At 49.5% G+C, this 18,752-nt stretch overlaps 2 protein-coding genes across 5 annotated transcripts in view; one reads left to right on the top strand and one right to left on the bottom strand.

Annotated features, from left to right (window-relative positions):
* Nae1 (NEDD8 activating enzyme E1 subunit 1) overlaps positions 1–2,918 on the bottom strand; it is a 23,246-nt gene extending 20,328 nt beyond the window's left edge. For 2 of the 3 annotated variants that reach the window (XM_021169512.2, XM_029480602.2), the window contains exon 1: positions 2,799–2,918. In XM_021169512.2, coding sequence (XP_021025171.1) covers positions 2,799–2,851 — 53 coding nt within the window. In that variant the 5' untranslated portion in view covers positions 2,852–2,918. The remainder of the gene's footprint in view (positions 1–2,798) is intronic. The other variant, XM_021169513.3, reaches the window with a different exon arrangement.
* Ca7 (carbonic anhydrase 7) lies at positions 1,914–18,752 on the top strand. 2 transcript variants are annotated; one of them, XM_085843668.1, is made up of 8 exons: positions 1,914–2,025; positions 3,050–3,108; positions 11,801–11,998; positions 16,110–16,228; positions 16,600–16,695; positions 16,798–16,860; positions 17,349–17,504; positions 17,972–18,752. In XM_085843668.1, the coding sequence occupies exons 1-8, from the start codon at positions 1,919–1,921 to the stop codon at positions 18,092–18,094; spliced, it is 921 nt and encodes a 306-aa protein (XP_085699794.1). In that variant the 5' UTR covers positions 1,914–1,918; the 3' UTR covers positions 18,095–18,752. The 2 variants fall into 2 exon arrangements, with proteins under 2 accessions (XP_085699794.1, XP_021025173.1); XM_021169514.3 differs by lacking the exons at positions 1,914–2,025; positions 3,050–3,108 and adding an exon at positions 9,183–9,305.

Here is an 18,752-nt window from a genome sequence, read left to right as displayed (position 1 = left end):
TTTTTTTTGAGACAGGGTTTCTCTGTGTAGCTCTGGCTGTTCTGGAACTCACTCTGTAGACCAGGCTGGCCTCCAACTCAGAAATCCGCCTGCCTCTGCCTCTGCCTCCCAAGTGCTGGGATTAAAGGCATTCGCCACCACTGCCCACGTGTGTGTGTGTGTGTGTGTGTGTGTGTGTGTGTGTGTGTAACAGCAACAGAGAAAAAGAGGCCGCGATTTCAAAAAGGAACAAGGGGTCCATGTGAGGGACTGGAAAGGGAAAAATGATATAATGTTTAACTGAAAAAATACATATATATATATATATATATATGAATATAATAGCCAGTGAACATTCTAATTTCTAATAGGATGACTAAGAGATGCACACATCAATAACACAGAGGTGTAATAAGAATTAGAAACACATATTATAACCTGATTGAGACTGGCATATCACTAACAAGACAAAGTTCATGACCACACATGTATCATGTTTTTTGGGCCAGTCTTGCCTTCTTTATTCTCCCATTCCTTGACACATATATGTTATCTCCCCAAATCCCAACCAACCAACAATCTACTATTTTCTTTTCAGAATGGGAAATATGGGGAAGCCCAAATTATTTGAAAATGCCATTGCCATACGGGTACTACCAGATGCCCGGGGACTAAAAAAAGACTTTGACACTCCTTCCATGTCACCAATATAAACAAAGCTTATCACAACAAACTGCACCACTTGATTTTTCCATTTACTGAGCATCCAATCTTCACTTTAAAGGGTCCCAGACCACACTGCTGGCACAGGGCTTTGCCTAGAGGAACTGATCACTCAAGGGCTGGCAAATGGAGAAACAGCTTGGAAAAAAAAATCAGAGAGACCAGAAAGACTTTTTCTCTTCCCAGGAAATGGGACACAGTCTTATCCGAGTACTAAGTGGTTGGACAGTTGAAGAATGAGCCTAAGAGTAGTGGTACATCTTCAAGATTCAGCAAGAAAATGTTCTTGCTGGCCTGTGAGGCAGGCCGTGGTCCCTGGCTATTACCTGCCAACCCAACTTTGTTTCTGCTTCCTTCTGACCTGCCTACAGCAAAAAGCAGTTTTGTTTTGACAGATAAAACGCAGCACTTTAAGGATAACTCAGTGAGAATCCTCTTCCAGTCCCTAGGAACCTTAAGTATCTTCTCAGCTTTGTTGTCTTTCCTTCTACTGCCACCCAAACACAGAACGGACAAGAGTCCACAAGAACTCAGTAGTTACAAGGGCTCTGCTACCTTGTTTCTCTCTCTCTAGAAGCTTGGGACAAAGGATGAGTCTGAAAAAGCCAGGTGGCCCCAAGCTGGAAACATGTCTAACTCTGGGCAAATTAACCTTTTACAAGTCTTAGTTTCCCTATGCCTTTAAGGATTCTCAGAACTAAGTACCTACGTCTCTGGGAGAGTAAGAGCTAGGTGGTCAATACAAAGAGAAACCCCCATCCTTAGGGACACAGGGTTCGTTCTCTTGAGATCAAGAGAGGCGAGGGGGTGGCAACACTTTGATACCCTTCGCTGACACGGAGTATACTCAATAAGAAAGGAATAAGGTTGGGAGAGACAAGGAAGGAGAAATAGCTGAAGAATCCCCCCCGATGGTTTAGATATGCCCTGTCCATTAAGGTATCCACAAATGGTTTCTGAGTACTAGAACTGCAGCTGGCATGAATTAAGACATTTTTTAAATGTGTATGATACCTGATTTATAAGACTCTGTGAACAACAACAAAAAAATAGCTTGGTAGTTTTAACAATAATTATGTTGAAATTGTAATGTTTTGGAATACTAGGTTAGATAAACACTGTCAAATCTGATTCTGGGATTGGGGGGTGTAGCTCAATTTGGCAAGCAGGCATGATGTCCAGAGTTCCATCCTCATTGCTTCATAAACCGGGTGTAATGGTCCACACTTATAATCTCAGCTGTTGGGGGAAAAGAGGCAGGAGGATTGCATCAAGCCTGAGCGCAGTCTGCTCTACATTGCAAGTCCAGGTGGCCACTCAAAGGTAAAAGACCAAAAAAAAAAAGGGGGGGTTGGGGGAACAAAAACTTATTTTTGAGCCTGGCTGGGCAGTGAGCATCTTCAATCTCAGCACTTGAGACTTGGGACGTAGGCGCTTGAGTTCAAGACTGGCCTACTTAAGACCATTTCTCTATATAAAGGAGGGGGGCGGGGAGAACTAGTAGCAAAACTTATTTTCCTGTCTCTTTATTCTCCCAGTTCCCAAGGTCTTCCAATGGAGGCCAGGCTGGCTTTCAGTTTCTGATCCACCTGCCTCTACTTCTCAAATCCTGGGATTACCAAGTCTAGCTTCTTTTAACTTTATTTGAAAGGTGCCTACTGGAAAATGTATAATTATGAACACGGATTGCTCCGATGAAGCTAGCATGACGCATTTCTATTGGCCAGCGCGGGCGTAGACCAATACCTGCCAGGGCGCAGCGCTGGGCGGTCGGGCAGGATGCGGTGCTCCCAACCCCCTCGTTTAGCGAACGAGTAGGGAGGGCCTACCGAGACCGTGCAGCCCAGTGGGTTGGCGGAGACACCGCGCACCTCCAACCGCGCACAGCCAGCCGTGCGGGAAGGGCGAGCCGGCCTTCGCCGAACACTCGGGCCAGTGGCCGGAGCCCAGAGCGCCGGCTCCCCACGCCCCGCACGGCCGGCCGCAGCCGCAGGCCTGTGGGAGGCCGGCCCACCCGGCCTAGGCACTTAGGCCCCGCGGGTGTCAGAAGAGCCCGCCAGCCTGGCCGGCTTGCTCACTGGTAAACCCCGGCTCACCTCAGCTGCCGGTCGTACTTTTGCTCCTTGAGTATCTTCCCTGGCTGCGCCATGGCCGCGCCTGGCCCGCGAACAGCAAAGCCGCCTAAGTAGGCCGCCACCCACTCGGCCTCACGCAGGCGCACTAAGCTCCCTCCTCCAGCGCGCCGCCAGTAGGGGGCGCCGACGCTGCACTGCGCACGCGTCACTGGGAAGCCAGGGGAAACCTGAGGTTGAGTTCCACAGTGTTTCTCTCTCTCTCTTACCTGCAGTAATTGTGGAGAACTCCGACTTTTAAATCGAGTGATAATAATCCGTAGTCCTCTTCTGGGTGAGTTCACAGTCCCTGAGAGTCCGCCAAGGGGAACAATACACCAGCATACTTGTATATAGTATTCTATATAGAGAAGCTACCCTGATGGGTAGACAGAGGGGCCCCACCCCACGGCTTCCCTCCAAGAATGTTCCCCGTGGTGACGCAAGGGAAAGGGGGGTTTGAACGAGATGAAACGGCATCAGGAGACAAATGAGAAGTGGACTGGGGGGACGGGAGGGTGTCTGAGAAGCGCCAGAGTTACCTGTGAAGCCCATGAACAAGGAGGAAATTAAAGCTGCAATTGCCACCATTGATTCGTGTGACACAGGATGACTGTCCCGTGCTAAGGAAGGAGCTTATGAGCAAGTTGAGGACAGGAGGGAACAAGAGGCTTGCTGACAAGTAAGAATTGCCTTCCTCTATCCCAAATCCTACAGGAGTCTCCAGATTCATGATTGCCAGATGTGCTTGCACATCCTGAGATTATTATCCCAGCACATGATGAGTGTACATCCACACATAAAATCCTTCCAGTCTTGTGGGGTGAGAGACCAAAGAAACGGCTCCGTTTGACAGTAATATTGCAGTACTAACAAATGCACTTCCCCTGGGCACAGTGTCAGGACACAAGGTGAGGGGACACCCTGCTGTGACCTCCCTCCCCCAACCCCTATGGAACTCAACTGATGGGAGAGAAGGGCGTGAGGTGTTCCCAGCTCATTATGTGCGTGCACATCTGTCGGTTGTCACATTTTCTTCTCCAGTTAGACAAGTGAAATGTGAGCGATAATAAAATACACCCAGGGAATGTGAGAAGGTCAAAAGTGAAAGGTGAAAGTTCACTACATAGCCTTGCATACACCTTGGCCCCAGGAAAGGAAAGATGGACAAATGTAATTGGAAACAACAACATTGGGGGCCGAGGGTGCTGTACTGCCTGCGACTGTGTGATTTTGAGAAGCATTCAGTTGTTAGTAACTGGACAAGGATACCTCAGAGCATGCACTTCTTACAACTTTTTAATGTTTATTTATTGGTGTGCATGCAATAATGTCATCATGCACTCGTGGAGGACACAGGACCATTTGCAAAAGTCACTTCTCTTCCTCTTCAACACAGGTTCGAGGGATAAGCCCAAATCTTCCAGCTAGCTGAGCCATCTTGCCACCTCTCCTTTGAGGAAAACTTATTCTTAAATGTGTGTATGTGTGAGGATTCACACATGAGTGCATGAAATGTGGGTTCCCCCCCCCTCCGAGTTGGGATTACAGGTGGTTGTGAAATATTCAGTGTGGGGACTGAACTTGGGTCCTCCGCAGAACAAGTGCTCTTAATTGCTGAGCCTTCTCCCCAGCCCTATAAAGAATGGGTGCAAAGGAAATGAAAGAAAAGGGGAAGAAAAAATTAAAGAGGTTATCGCTGTAGTCACTTCGGTTAAAAGAATGAAGCAGGGGAGCTGGAGAGATGGCTCAGCAGTTAGGAGCACTGACTGTTCTTCTACAGGTCCTGAGTTCAATTCCCAGCAACCACGTGATGGTTTACAACCATCTGTCATGGGATCTGATGCCCTCTTCTGGTGTGTCTGAAGACAACTGCAGTGTACTCATATAAATAAATTTTAAAAAGAAATCTTAAAAAAACAAAAAAGAAAAACAAAAAGGAAAAGAATGAAGCAGGGCCTTTGTAGAAGCAAGCTTTACCCCATGTGTGAGGGGGATGGGGTCACAACGTGGGGTGGCAAAATGATTTTCAATTCCCTTTTGTAAGCAAAACTTTTATAGTGTTTTACAGAAAAGACTAGTATTTAATGGGTTTGACATGCTCAACCTGCCTCACACACAGAGAAGAAATAGGCTTGGATTGGGGGAGGGAAATAGCCCAATGTAAGAATTAGAAAAAAAAAAATACTCTGACATTTCTAGTCAGATCCAGTTCAAGTCTGTTATTTCATCCATCCTTACTGATCTCTATCCGGAGACATTGGATCTATAGTTTGGGGAGAAGCTGAGGGCAGCCTGTAACCTGCGAGAGACCAGCCTAGAGAGAAAACAGTATATACATATATTGTGCTGCGTGACCTCCAGCCTTCCCTGGCTGCCCTTGTCACCTTTGCCTTTCTCGAAGGTACTCGTCTGATTCGTGCCTCTCCCTAACCTCACAAGCAGCCTGAGGCAACAGCAGTCTATAATGTTCGAAGTCATATCTCTCACAACTGGCTCCCCGCTTAACATTTACAAAGTATTTGATAAATGTGTGTTGAACGAAAGGATAAAGGAAAAAACTCCCTCTACATTTACTTTTATTTATGTGTGTGTTGTTGCCTGGGTACCAGAAGTCCTAGTTTACCATCTCATCTGACCACCCCTTCAGCCTCCCAAGCTCTCTAATCCTATTTTATAGATTAATAACTAAAGGAAGTGCAAACTCAGATGTGAAGAGGGGAAGCTGTTTGCTCCAGGTCACACAGCCAGTGATCCTGGGAGTGTGAACAGCATCTATCTGGCCTATCTCTGTGTACAAATCCAGGCTCGTTATTTCACACCATATGTATACACATACACTCAAACTTGAAGTGGAACTGTATGTGGGGTGTGTGTGTGTGTGTGTGTGTGTGTTGCTAGGGATCAAATCTAAGAACTTCTTTTTAGTACTAAAAGTAAGGATTCCAGCCCAGCCCACAAGTCTTCTATATATAGCAAGGAGTGAGGTGGAGGCATTGTTCTGCCTGTCGGTGTGGAACTGGACATCTGCTGTTTCAATATGTGTCCACAGAGATCCCTGAAAGATGGGCAAACTTGGGGCAACCCCTCACTCTCTTTTAGAGCCAAACCACTATACTTTGGAGAAGGGAAGTGAGACCTGGTCAAGATTATGTGACAAGTGAGACATGGCTTTGCAAGCTGCCCACACTCTCTCCCTTCAGCCCTTTCTCATCCTCCCACATCCCTTATCCCCTGTTCCACTGATGTCTTTGAGACCAAAGAGTAAACTCTTAAGCAAAGAAATCAATTCAGCTTTAAAGAGAGCGCGTAACTGAACCTGGAGGTGTCCCGATGGGGGGCAGGCTCCCCCTAGTTGATCTGAGTGGGCTGCTGGGGCCACTGGGGTTTCACTTGAAAGGACAGATGTCATTGTCATACTTGCCTAAAGTCCCAGCACTAGCGGAAAATTACTGCGGATGGCAGCAGAAGAGAAAGAATTGGATCTTTCGCATGGTCTAATACATTGTATATACTCTAATCCTTTCAGGCACAGAGAAGGAATTCATAAATGTTCTTTCCACTGTAATTTTGTATCCCCCTCCACCCTTCTCATCTCCAGTCTCCTCCCTAGAATCTACACAATGTTCTCCTTTGCGTATGCCCATACAAATGAGAAACAAATGTGAAATCCACTTTCCCCCTTGCTGTGATTTCAAAGGGCGTGAGTGAGGAACCCAGCAGCTGGAATCTTCATCTCTGCTGTCATTCACTGTGTACCTTTCTTTGGCCCACATCACTCAACTCTGAGTCTTGCTATCCTCATCTGTAAAATGGGCTATAAATCTCTCTCCCAGGGGTACTATGCAGATGATACCAAATGCACGTTGATGTGAAGAATTCCAATTTTCTTCTTCATCTTTTTTTTTTTTTAACTTTTCTTTTAGTATGAGTGTTTTGCCTGCAGGTATGTCTGCGCACCATTTGCATGTCTGGTGCCAGAGGAAGCCAGAAGAGGGTGTCAGGTTACTTGGAATTGGAGTCACAGAGTGTTGCGAGCCACCAAGTGAGAGTAATGAATCCAGCCTGGGCTCTTTTCGAGAGCCACACGAGTTCTTAACTGCTGATTTATTTCTCTAGCCCCCTGCCTCCAACTTTATTCTTTTTAAAGACTATTTCATTTTACTTCGTTTCATATTTTGTGTGTGAGTATTTTGCCTCCAAGTATATATATATATGTATATGTATATGTATATGTGTGTATATATATATGTACATATATATATATATATGTATACATATATGTATATGTATACATATACACTTGCTTGTCTGGTGCCTGAAAGAGTCAGAAGAGGATTGTTGGATCTCCAAACTGAGTTAGAGACAGTTGTGAGCTACCACGTCAGGGCTGGGGACCAAACCCAGGTCCTCTGCAAGCATGAGTGTTCTTAACTACTGAGCCATCCAGCCACCCACTTTATTCTTTAATTATTATAAATTCATATAGAAAAGGACTCAATTACTGTGAAGAGGAAGGGACGACAGATGCCAATCTGTACCATCCAAAGATCCTGAAGGGCACTGTAGCTCTTTCAGGGGAAGAGTATCCGATTCACTGCAGGCAACAGAACTCTACATGTCCCCTGAAGGCGACTGCCTTGCCAAACTGTGGGTGGTATTTCTGGCTTGGAAATCTGGAGCTTCAGTAATGTTGGAATTGCCAGATGTTAGGGTACCCACCTTTAATCCCAGCACTTGGGAGACAGAAGCAGACAGATCTTTGAGTTGAAGTCTAACCTGGTCCACAGAGCCAGTTCCAGGACAGCCAGGGTTACAGAGAGACACTTTGTCTCAAACAAACAACAAACAAATATTGTTGGAATCTCTATGGTTGCTGATCACCCCCTATACCTGGAGCATGAGTCTTCTACTCCTACCCTGAAGTCAGATCTGTATGGAGAGCCCCTTTCTGCTCTTGGGTCAAAGAGGGCAGCTTTCCAGGACTAGCAAATCACTGAGGTCAGCTCAGCTGACGAGCTATCCATTAATGAAACATCTTTATCTAGGGACCTGGAAGAGGAAATTGAGAGAGTCAGACATGTGGGGGAGCCAGGTAGATGAGATGAAAGGTCAGCCAAGAGCAGAAACGAAAACAGCAGCCCCTGGTCAATGTCTGACCAGCAGAGATATTTTACAAATGGTTCATCAGCTCTTCTTGGGCATAGGGCCCTGGGTGCAACTATTTGTCTGTCCTTCCATCTACCCATCTGTTAATCTTCCCCAAACTGTATGCCGAGGCCTAGCCAGAAACAGCCTTATCCTTGGCGCAAAGCCACATGTTAAGATGAATCAGATTGGGCCCAGTGGAGCCAGTGGGTGGAAGACAGAAGACATACCAAGAAGAGGGTACAGCAAGGACCAGGCCTGGGGGATGGGGAAAGGTTGAATCAAGGCAGAGGTTAAGATATCTTGACTACAAAGGGGAGGGCCTAAGTGCCCAGCAGGTGCATTGATGGTTATGCAGAGAGAAGGTACAAATAGCAGGCTTTAGCAAGACAAGCAGAAAGCCCCTGAAGGAGGGAGGCTCCAGAGAATAAGAGAGAGGCTGGGAGGCAAGACTTCATGTGCGATTCCACTAGAATGCCTTTAGTGGGTCTAGCCTCCTCCCAGTTCACTAGTTGATGCTGTTATTTTCTGCTTCTACTTCAAGGCTCTAATTACCCTCCGGCCAAGGGTTTGAAGATTGCCAATCCTATGCCTACTTCCCACATCTACTCCAAGATGCCCAGACCCTCATATCCACAGGATCCCCTTGTCCTCATAGCTTCTGAAATGAGACAGACCGGGAGCAAACGCCTGGCGCTCCAGCTAGCTGACCTTGAGCAAGTCATCCTACCTTCCCTGCCTCTGCCCCCTATTTTGTTATACAGCAGCAGTATAGGCACTGTGGAAGGACCCAAAGCTTGACCCAACCCCATCAAGGCATCTGGAAAACAGGCTAAGCTTCAGTTCTGGCCACTTGCTGGTCAGTGGAGCAGGGAACCTGGGGACCCAACATCCAGGTCTTCAATGATGGACAAGCCTCGGGTGGAGGATACAGTGTGAAATCCTCTAGTCCTCAGCGTGGGTGGGTATCTCCTGTCCCAGAGTTCATATATGTGCTGGCAAAAAAGGGAGGAGGGTGGTGGGGACCCAGAACCGATAAGAGATGAGGAATAGGCTTATCTCTTCATGACCTCCTATCTTGACCTGAGACTTCACCGGCCAGTGGGCGGGTGGGGGCAGGGCAGGACCAGCCTTTTCGGCTCTGTTGGGGGGTGGGGGCGGGTCCCTGGGGAACCGCTCCTCCCGCCCGCCGCCACTTTAAGAGGCTGCTCCACCGCGGCAAGCCGGGCCGTAGCCAGAGCCGCAGACAGAACGAGCGGACAGAACGGAGCCGGCAGGTGCAGAGCCGCGGAGACAGCAGCGGCATGACCGGCCACCACTGTTGGGGCTACGGCCAGGACGACGGTAGGCGCAGACCCCTGGTTCTCACCCAGCTGGACTCACTGAGACCCGCGCGTCCGACCAGCTTTTCGGAACCCGCAAGCCCCACGCTCCAGAACCCACCCGGACCTCTCTCGTGTAGTCCCCAGAACCCAACCCCTGCCCTGCTTCCTCTGCTCTGGGCGCAAAGTCCGTGCTGCGCCCCGGGCCCTCCCGCGAACCACTGGGTAGCTGAGCGCGTCCTGCCGCCGCCTCCGCGCAGCGCGGGACTGCAGCGCTGGCTCCCACCCGGCCCCGCACTCTCTCTCCCCCGGCGTGCGCAGCGCTTGCAGGTGGCTTAGGGCGACGGGGGCGGGAGGGGGTGGCCGAGTCGCAGCGCCGTGCGCGGGTGTCATTGCGGGGAGCGCGCACAACGGATATACAGGGACCTCCCTGGAGCTGGGCTCCGTGTCCCCAAGAGAGTTTCCCCATTGGAGTGTCCGAGCTGCGGTGCAGACTGGTACACGAGGAAAGAGGGAGGGCACTTCGGGACACAACGGGAACGTCTGGGTGTCTACACCCGGGAGAGTGTTTTAGCGCGCCCTAAATTGAGTGGGGCCATGGGTGCCGGTCTGGCCTGGAGGACCGCTCCCCCATTCTGCCTCAGTTTCCTCGGCATGCAGAGAGAGTATGGAAGAAGCCGGTGAGCCAGACAGCTTGAGTGTGGGTCTGGGGCAGGTCAGCTCCGTTTGGGTGTGTTTCTTGCCAAGAAGAGATAGGGTGTGAGGGCAAGGAAGGGCTTCTCCATTTCTCAGAGAAGGATGATCACCCAGGATTCTGATAGGAGAGGAACCCAGGCAGGGCAAGTGGAGTGGAGAGTAAGGGCTGGAGGGATACTATCCCCCGAGCCACACTTTTTCCATGGATTGTCACTGTAAGAGAGAGCGAATGTCCTGGGCTATTTATTGTCTGTGGTAGGAAGTTGCAACTAACCAGAGGGAATCCCATACTTGCTGCAGATTCTGCCCTCTCTGGGACTCTCAAAGACTAATGACCATGTTTTTGGAAGGACAACCTTAGATCTGGACATACTAGACTGGACAGAGACATTCAGGGTAAAAGGAGATGACAGAGACCGGCAGAGATGGTGAGAGAGGCATAGAAAAGCTGGGTTAATAAAAGACCATCTTCTGTCTGCAATGCACTGGATCCGCTTTTAAGTGCCGCCCCGCCGCCCCCATAGTCCCAGTGCCCGTCCCTAACCTTTATACTAGCCCTGTCCTCTAGCTCTGTGCTTCGAGCATCCTGAACAGCTTGTTCTCCTCAGGCACCTACCCCTCACGCAGTCAGACCTGGGCGGTCCAGCTCACGAAAGGGAAGGACAGAGGACAGAGGTGCCCAAATGCGGCATCGCTCACAGGGCTTCAAAAATAACCCAGTAAGGCTGGGCCACCATTCTGAGTCATCCATTGGGGACACGGCTCTGTCGGCAGCACCTGCTGCTGTTTTCTCGGGAAAACTTAAGAAGCCAAAAAGGGGGAGAAGCACCAGCCGGCAGTAGCTCTAAAAATAGGCTGCCTCTCAGGATGTTCCCCAGGGAGATGCTGAGCCTCCCCACTGCAGATGGAGTCTCTGGGAGGCAGGTGGTGGGTGCCTGTGGGTGTGCATGCAGGTGTGTGTGTGTGTGTGTGTGTGTGTATACATACATGCATTCCTGGGTATATGTGTGCATGGGTATGTGGTCTGCTGTGGTCCCTTCATTGGGATTCCAATAGAAGGTGTATATGTATGAGGGTGCATATGTGTATGTGTCAGATGTAATCAGCAGGCCTGGGGGTGGTGTGCAGGGGGAGCTTGGCCCTTCAAGATCTGCTGAGTCCAGGTCACTGCATATGCATACATATATGTATGGACACAAGAAGATCTATACAGACATGTCAGCACATGTTTGGAGAAGACAGGTAGAGGCAGTCCATGCACATGCTATATGTTTATACCCATGCATGTGACATGCTGTGTGCTTATACTGTTGCATATATGCACATGTGAGCATGCATGCCTGATCCCCAGTTTCTCATTTATGACATGAATCCCATGCTGCTTTCTACCCCATAAAATTCTGGTTGTGAGGAGAAAGCATGTCCCCTACTAAAAGCCAGGCTGATGAGAGTTTTTATGATTCCAAGTGCCAAGTTTACTAAGTTCCCTGGGGTACAGGAAGAGGCTAAATTGCTCATAGGGTTAGATAAAATAGCGTGGCTTCAGATGCCCAAGGACGTCCCTGAGTGTTTGCTGGGGGTTGGATAGAGTTACTATCTGGAACCACCTCTCAGTTGATGGCCTACAGTGCTTCTCTGGGCTCCTGTCAATGCTGGGGAAGGGAATGGAAGGGGTTTGGAAGCTGTTTCCCAGACAAAGTAATGGCGGGTAAATGAAAACATGAAAGGTGGGATTAGGATTCGGGGTTGTGTCCCCCCCAGAGCTTGTCTTGTCTTCCAGAGCTTGACTGGCCTGAGTCCTTGACCACTCTCTATCTATAGGCCCTTCAAATTGGCACAAGCTGTATCCCATTGCCCAGGGAGACCGCCAGTCACCCATCAATATCATATCCAGCCAGGCTGTGTACTCGCCTAGCCTGCAGCCACTGGAACTTTTCTATGAGGCCTGCATGTCCCTCAGCATCACCAACAATGGCCACTCTGTCCAGGTGGACTTCAATGACAGTGATGACAGAACCGGTAAGTGGCCCCTGCCAAAACCTAGCACCAATCCCCTTTGGACCTGCACCACAGGTGGGGGGCCATCTTAGGAGGGACGGCTTGCTGTGGTAGGGAAGCGAAGCTCCCCCTCTCTCAATGGCTGTGGTAAAGCCTGGGGCTTAGGCTCAGCCTCTCATTGCATAAAATGGAGCAATAAGATATTCCCTGGGGGCATAGAGGAAGCAGGGAAAAAAAGATGGAAATGATGTTTGTAGTCCTGCATAAAACAGATGCTTAAGAGCTGCTAACTCCCTTCCTTCCATTCCTCTCAGAGCTTCAGAGCAGTTTTGTTTTTGATCCTAGACACTCACTGACCTGCCTGTGGCCTTGGGCCAAGCCCTCTTTACTGTGATCAGGACAGGTCCCCAAAGGAAGGGGGTGGGGTGGGGAACTGAGGTGTTCCGTGTGCCCAAGTACATGCTAGAATTCAGGCAGCCTCAGCTGAGTGGTGGTGGTGCATGCCTTTAACCCTGGCCCTCAGGAGACACAGGCAGGCATATCTCTGAGTTGGAGGCCACCCTGGTCTAACACAGAGCAAGCTCCAGCAAGGGCTAAACAGAGAAACTCTATCTCAAAAAAAAAAAAAAAAAAGAGACAAAAAGAATTCTGCTAGCCTCTCCTTTATTCTTCCCAAGAACTCATTCCAGTCACTGAGGCTCAGTGGTAGAGCACTTACCCAGCATGCACAAGGCCCTGCATCAACCCATCTGGGACTGGGGATACAGGCTCAGTTAGCACCAGTGCTTTCTTAGAATGCACAAGTTCCCGGGTTTGAGCCCCAGCACCTCATAAAACCTAAGGTTAATAGTACATACCTGTAATCCCAGAACTCCAGAGATGGAGGTAGGAGGATAGATGTTCAAGGTCAGCCTTGACTACATAGTGAGTTTGAGGCCAGCCTGGGTTAGTGATCCCATCTAAGACAGTGCCTCCCTGCCACCCCATCAGGGGTTAGCAAATCCTCAGTAAGCCTCTGTCCTTGATTCAGAGGGGAGAAAGACTAGCAGAGCCCTACGGAGCAAAGGACAAAGCACTCCTTCAGACTGACTCTTGACAAAGTCTTCATACAGAGCCCCAGACGCAGACCAGGGGTCTGAATGGCAGTGTATGGAGAAGCAGTTTGTAGGCCAGAACATACCTGCTCCAGCTTCATAAGTCTCTCCAACTTATCCATGACCTCCAAGGTCCTCACCATCATGGGCCAGAGTGAAGTCTGCAGAATATTGAGGCCGTGCCTTCCGAGACCTCTTTGCTTTAAGACCAGCGTCCAGGTTTCCAAGACAAATTCCTAGGCAGAGGCCTTAGGGAAAAACTCTTTAGTGAAAGAACATTCTTATCACAGGCTCTGTGAGAGAGTGAGTGGGGTAAGAAGAGAAACTGTTAGTTTTTTTTTTTAATGTAAGGGAATATGATTTTTTTTTCTCTTTCCCTGCCCCCTACTCCATGAAAGTATTCAGGAGAACTTAGCTGTCTAACAGAAAATCAAGAGAAAAGAAAGCCCTACCTTTTACAAGGAGAGTGACTGTAGTTACTTAGCTCTGAGTTCCCTGGTTGGGGGCGGGTGGGAGGAGAGAGAGAGAGAGAGAGAGAGAGAGAGAGAGAGACTCTGTTACAGTTTCTCCAGAGCCTTGGAAAAGAGAGACAATGTATTACCTAGTTTTGCATCCTAAGAAGAATCTTAGGAAAGCAACATGGGACCCTAGGAGTTATAGAGGAACAGCTGTCATGGCTGTGTCTCTTAGAACAGCCTTCAAAGGCTCAACTCCAACACGCCTCTTTGTCTCGGGACCAGAATCCCGGTTTCCAAGGCAAAGGCAGAGGCCTTAGGGACTAGACTTTAGTGAATATTTGGATAACTGGTCTGAGGATTCACACCAGAGGCCCGACTGAAGTTCTACTTACGCAGGGGCCCAGTGGAAAGAGGAAGGTAGGTGGGGGGCTCTGCCATCACCCACTGGAGGTCAAGCGGGCTGATACCCACAGAGCATCAAATACAGAGTTCACAGTGGACAGCAGAGGGTCTGTTATCATATAAAGCAGCTGTCTTCAATCTGTGGGTACTGGTCCTTCGGAGTTGTGCATCAAATGACCCTTTCACAAGGGTCACCTAAGACCATCAGAAAACACAGATATTTACATTACTATTTATAAAAGTAGCAAAATTACAGCTATGAAGTAGCAACAAAAATAATGTTATGTTTGGGGAGGGGGTTACCACAACAAGAGGAACTGTATTAAAGGGTTGAAACGTTAGGGAGGTTGAGAACCACTGATACAATGGCACCATCCTGTAGGGTTAGGAGAAGTAAGCTCAGATAGGTAGAACCCTGCAGATGGGTCTGGAAGTCTCCCAACCATAAAACAGCCTAGTGTCCTGTGCAGAGCCACCAACCCCAGGTCCTGACTCCTTTTGTCAACCTGTACTGTGGTCTTGGATAGCCTGCTTCTGATATAAAGCAGCAGAAATGGACCCCTGGACTTTGTCCTGGTCACCGGTCATGAAGTGGCCTGGTGGAATTGAGCTTAGAGATGTCATTTGATCCAGGAGCTCACATTCAGGCCTACCTAGGGCCTTTCCACCCACAGATCTCTTTCAGCTGGAAATCCTATCAGTCCCAAGAGGCCTTCTGTGCAGCCCTAGATCACCAGCTATCAAAGTGAGAAAGTTACAAAATCACCATGGTTGAGACCTTCCAAAGGGGCTTTCTGTACAGGGGATGGCCCTGGGAGACCCTGGAACTGACTGGGATTATAGGGACTCTCAGGAAGTGGCCTCCTGTTCCAAGGCAATGCCATGTTCTGTTGAGGCTCCATGTTGGAGGGAAGCAATGTGGCCTGGTTGGTGGTTAGGAGTTTGGGGTATGCTCAGTACCTCATTATGTGGTCTTACTTCAGTTTCCTCCCTTATAAAATAGGTCCAGCCAGGCAAGGTGACACACTCCTTTAATCTCAGCATTGGAAGACAGAAGCAGACAGATCTCTGTGAGTTCAAGGCTAGACTAGTCTACATAGTGAGTTACAAGGCAGCCTGAGATACCTAGTGAGACCCTGTCTCAAAACACACACACACACACAAATAATAATAATAATAATAATAATAATAATAATAATAATAATAATAGTAAGATAAAATTGGTCCCAAAAGGGGCTGGAGAGATGGCTCAGTGGTTAAGAGCACTGACTGCTCTTCCGGAGGTCCTGAGTTCAAATCCCAGCAACCACATGGTGGCTCACAATCATCTGTAATGAGATCTGATGCTCTCTTCTGGTGTGTCTGAAGACAGCTACAGTGTACTTACATAAAATACATAAATCTTAAAAAAAAAAATTGGTCCCAAAATAAATTCTTTCCCTTCTGAGCTACTAACTAAAAAAATAATTGTTCCCATTCAGTCATAGGTCAGGCCCTCAGAAATGAGATGTCTATTGTTTGTGGGAACAAAGGTCCTGAGAGAGCTTCTACAGGAAATCTGGCTCGATTTGGAAGGGAGGGACCAGTATAAAGTCCTACTCCATCAGAACAGACTCCTTAACTTTTCAGTAGGCTGTCATACCTTCTGCCTTGACCCAGACTGGGGGTCAGGCCATAGAGACTGGAGGGAAAGACCCATGTCCTATCCAGCAAGTTTTCCACACAGAAAATATAGTCCCTAGCCAGGCTTGATAGTATAGGCCTGTGATCTTAGCTACTCTGGATGCTGATGTGAGAGAATAGTACGTTTGAAGTGAGCAGAGCAACTTAGCAAGACTCCACCTCAAAATTTAAAAAAAGTCCAAAAAGAGTCAGAGATTAGCTTAGTGATAGAGTGCTTGCCTAGAATATTTAAGGCCCTAAGTTCAATCCCCAAGATGGCCAAAATAGATAAATTATGGAGTGAGCCCTTGGTCGGTCAGAATATAGTTCATCAATAGGGTGCTTGTCTAATATGCATAAAGCCCTGGGTTTGATCCCTAACATCACACACACACACACACACACACACACACACACACACATCCCTACCTGGGCTGCCTGGGTCCTGGCACTGCCACTCACCAAGCTGAGTGCTCTCCCATATGAATGGCTACATCCCACTACTTCTACCCACAGTGGTGGCTGGGGGCCCCCTGGAAGGGCCCTATCGTCTCAAGCAGCTCCACTTCCACTGGGGCAAGAAGCGCGACATGGGCTCAGAGCACACGGTGGACGGCAAGTCCTTCCCCAGCGAGGTGAGGTCTTTTTCACTGTATCCCTCTGTTGCCTGGGGAAGGAGGGTATATGGGACTGTGGGCGGGGGTGTGGGGGCTCAAGGATGCCTGGAGAATGGCTCTGAAGAACATGGGTCTTTGGGAGAGACCCCCTGTCCTCACCTGAATGCTGTCCATATTCCTGAACTATGTATGCATCCTGGAGTTTTAGGAAGGACCCAGAATAGGATGAACACTACTTGTGGTTCTCCAGGGACTCACTAGGATCCTGAGGTTAGGGGGCTTGCAGCCCCACCTCTTACAGAGGGAGCAAGGGAAGACTGATTTCATTCCCCTGCTGTTTCTGGAGGCACTCAGCCCTGGTCTGGCCTGGCTTGTTCTTGCCTCTCCAGCTACATCTGGTTCACTGGAACGCCAAGAAGTACAGCACTTTTGGGGAGGCGGCTGCAGCCCCTGATGGCCTGGCTGTGGTTGGTGTCTTCCTGGAGGTGGGTGGTGGATTCCCAGGGCTGGGAAGAGTTTGGGAGACTCAAGTTCCCTTAGTTTTGGAATGAAGGGATTGGGGGCTCACACTGTCTTCTTCCGGGCAGACAGGAGATGAACACCCAAGCATGAACCGCCTGACAGACGCCCTCTACATGGTTCGATTTAAGGTGAGACCGGTGGGGCTGCTGTTCCTAGCTCGAGCGGCCAGCTGGAGAGAGAGGATGGTCGAGACTGGCCCGTGGATTGGCCCATTCGCTTTTGCATTCTGGCCTCACCCCTAGCTAAGCCCCAGTGTGAGGGCTGGTTCCTCAGGCCATGGACCTGGCCTTTTTCATCCGGACCCCACAGATGCCTAGCATACATATCTAATCATATGGATGGTGGTCTGTTCCATCACCCCAGTGAGGGCATCCAAAGGCAAGGGTATGAGCAGGATGACCAGAGAGTCCCGGAAGCCACAGTTTTTACATGTAAGCAAATGAGAGGGCCTGGCCCTGGCTGGGAGGTAGCACCTAGGGTCACATATATTTGCCTACAGTTTGTACCATCATGTCAAGAAGAGGCCCACATCTTACTGACAGCAATGAGCAAGGAAACTCCTAGGCTGATCTTGGTAGGAGCTCTGTGCTAATTCCTGGGTTCCCATCCTTCCCAGGACACCAAGGCCCAGTTCAGCTGCTTCAACCCCAAGTGCCTGCTGCCCACCAGCAGACACTACTGGACCTATCCTGGCTCCCTGACCACACCCCCGCTCAGTGAGAGTGTCACTTGGATTGTGCTTCGGGAGCCCATCAGGATCTCCGAGAGGCAGGTGAGACCTCCCAACGTTCCACGGATGGGAACATTCAGATGTCAGCCCTGGCAGGATGACACCCAATGAGCAGGATGTGGTCTGGGCCCTTCCCTTTGGCTACCATTTTGACTACTAGACTGTAGGATCTTTGATTGATGTCAGCTTGGTTGCTAGCCCTGAAGATCCAACCGTTGGCGGGAAGCGAAGGGGCCTGAGCCTGGGATCACTGGGTTGCAGTCAGAAAGCTGCAGTTGCCCAAATGCCTCAGCTAGACAGGATCAGAACCAGCCTTCTGGTTTCATGTTCAGGGGTTCGCACCCATTAAGAAGCAAATGACTGAGGTTGACTCTCAAAGAAAAGAAAGGGCAGGGAGAGTGGAGTGAAGCTGGGGAAGCCGAAGGGTAGCACTCCCTGAGCAGCATCTGGGATCAGAGAGGAAAGAGCATCCCACCCATTCCCACCCTGACCATCCTCTTTGTCTTAAGATGGAGAAATTCCGGAGCCTGCTTTTCACCTCAGAGGATGATGAGAGGATCCATATGGTGGACAACTTCCGGCCACCACAGCCGCTGAAGGGCCGAGTGGTCAAAGCATCCTTCCAGGCCTGAACTTCCCACCTCTCCAGCCAGCCACTGGGGCACCATCCTCCCAAGGGCTTCCATGTCAGCAGACACCAAACCATCTGAGGCTCGCTCCCAGTTGGGGGAGGGTGCTACCGGCCCTCCTTCAGCTGGCTTGCTCCTTGACCACATTGAAGGGTTCTTGAAAAAACCCTTGAGTTGGGGGTACCCTCCAGCTGCCCTGGGGAGGCTGGAAGAACAGGAACTGAGCAGAGTCCCAGCCTGGGCTGCCTCTGTTCCCCCAGATCCAAAGGCCCCTGAGAATCTCCTCCTGTCTTCCCTGCTGGCTGCATTAGCAGCCCCAACTGGAGTTCACACTGTGATGGCCAAGACACAGCCCCTGCCCTGCAGGGCGGGGTTGGCAGCTGTCTCTGCCATAAAGACTCAAGCAATAATTAGAGGTGGGCAGAGCTGCCCACTCTGCATTACCTCTTCTGCAGGCCTCTGCCATACATGCACCTCACTGCCAGGCCATTACAATAGCACCCAGACGCTGGAGGCAATGTGGCCCCCTCCAGTCATCTGCTGCCATGGGCAGGCCCTGGCTATAGCTTCTATACTATCTCCCTTTGTTCCTACCCAGCCACCAAAGCCACCTACATAACAATCCACTCATGTACTAGCAAATAAATTCATTTATTCATGG

This window comes from Mus caroli, unplaced genomic scaffold (assembly GCF_978045245.1).
Source record: "Mus caroli unplaced genomic scaffold, Mus_caroli_1 scaffold_10, whole genome shotgun sequence".
Classification (NCBI taxonomy): Eukaryota; Metazoa; Chordata; class Mammalia; order Rodentia; family Muridae; genus Mus; species Mus caroli.
This window is presented reverse-complemented; position numbering and strand designations above follow the sequence as displayed.

Excerpts from the sequence above, each read along its gene's own strand:
- Ca7 (XM_085843668.1), top strand. The coding sequence starts at position 1,919 with ATGGTCCACACTTATAATCTCAGCTGTTGGGGGAAAAGAGGCAGGAGG. Across the intron at positions 11,999-16,109 it reads TGACAGTGATGACAGAACCG|TGGTGGCTGGGGGCCCCCTG; the intron begins GTAAGTGGCCCC and ends TTCTACCCACAG. Across the intron at positions 16,229-16,599 it reads GCAAGTCCTTCCCCAGCGAG|CTACATCTGGTTCACTGGAA; the intron begins GTGAGGTCTTTT and ends TTGCCTCTCCAG.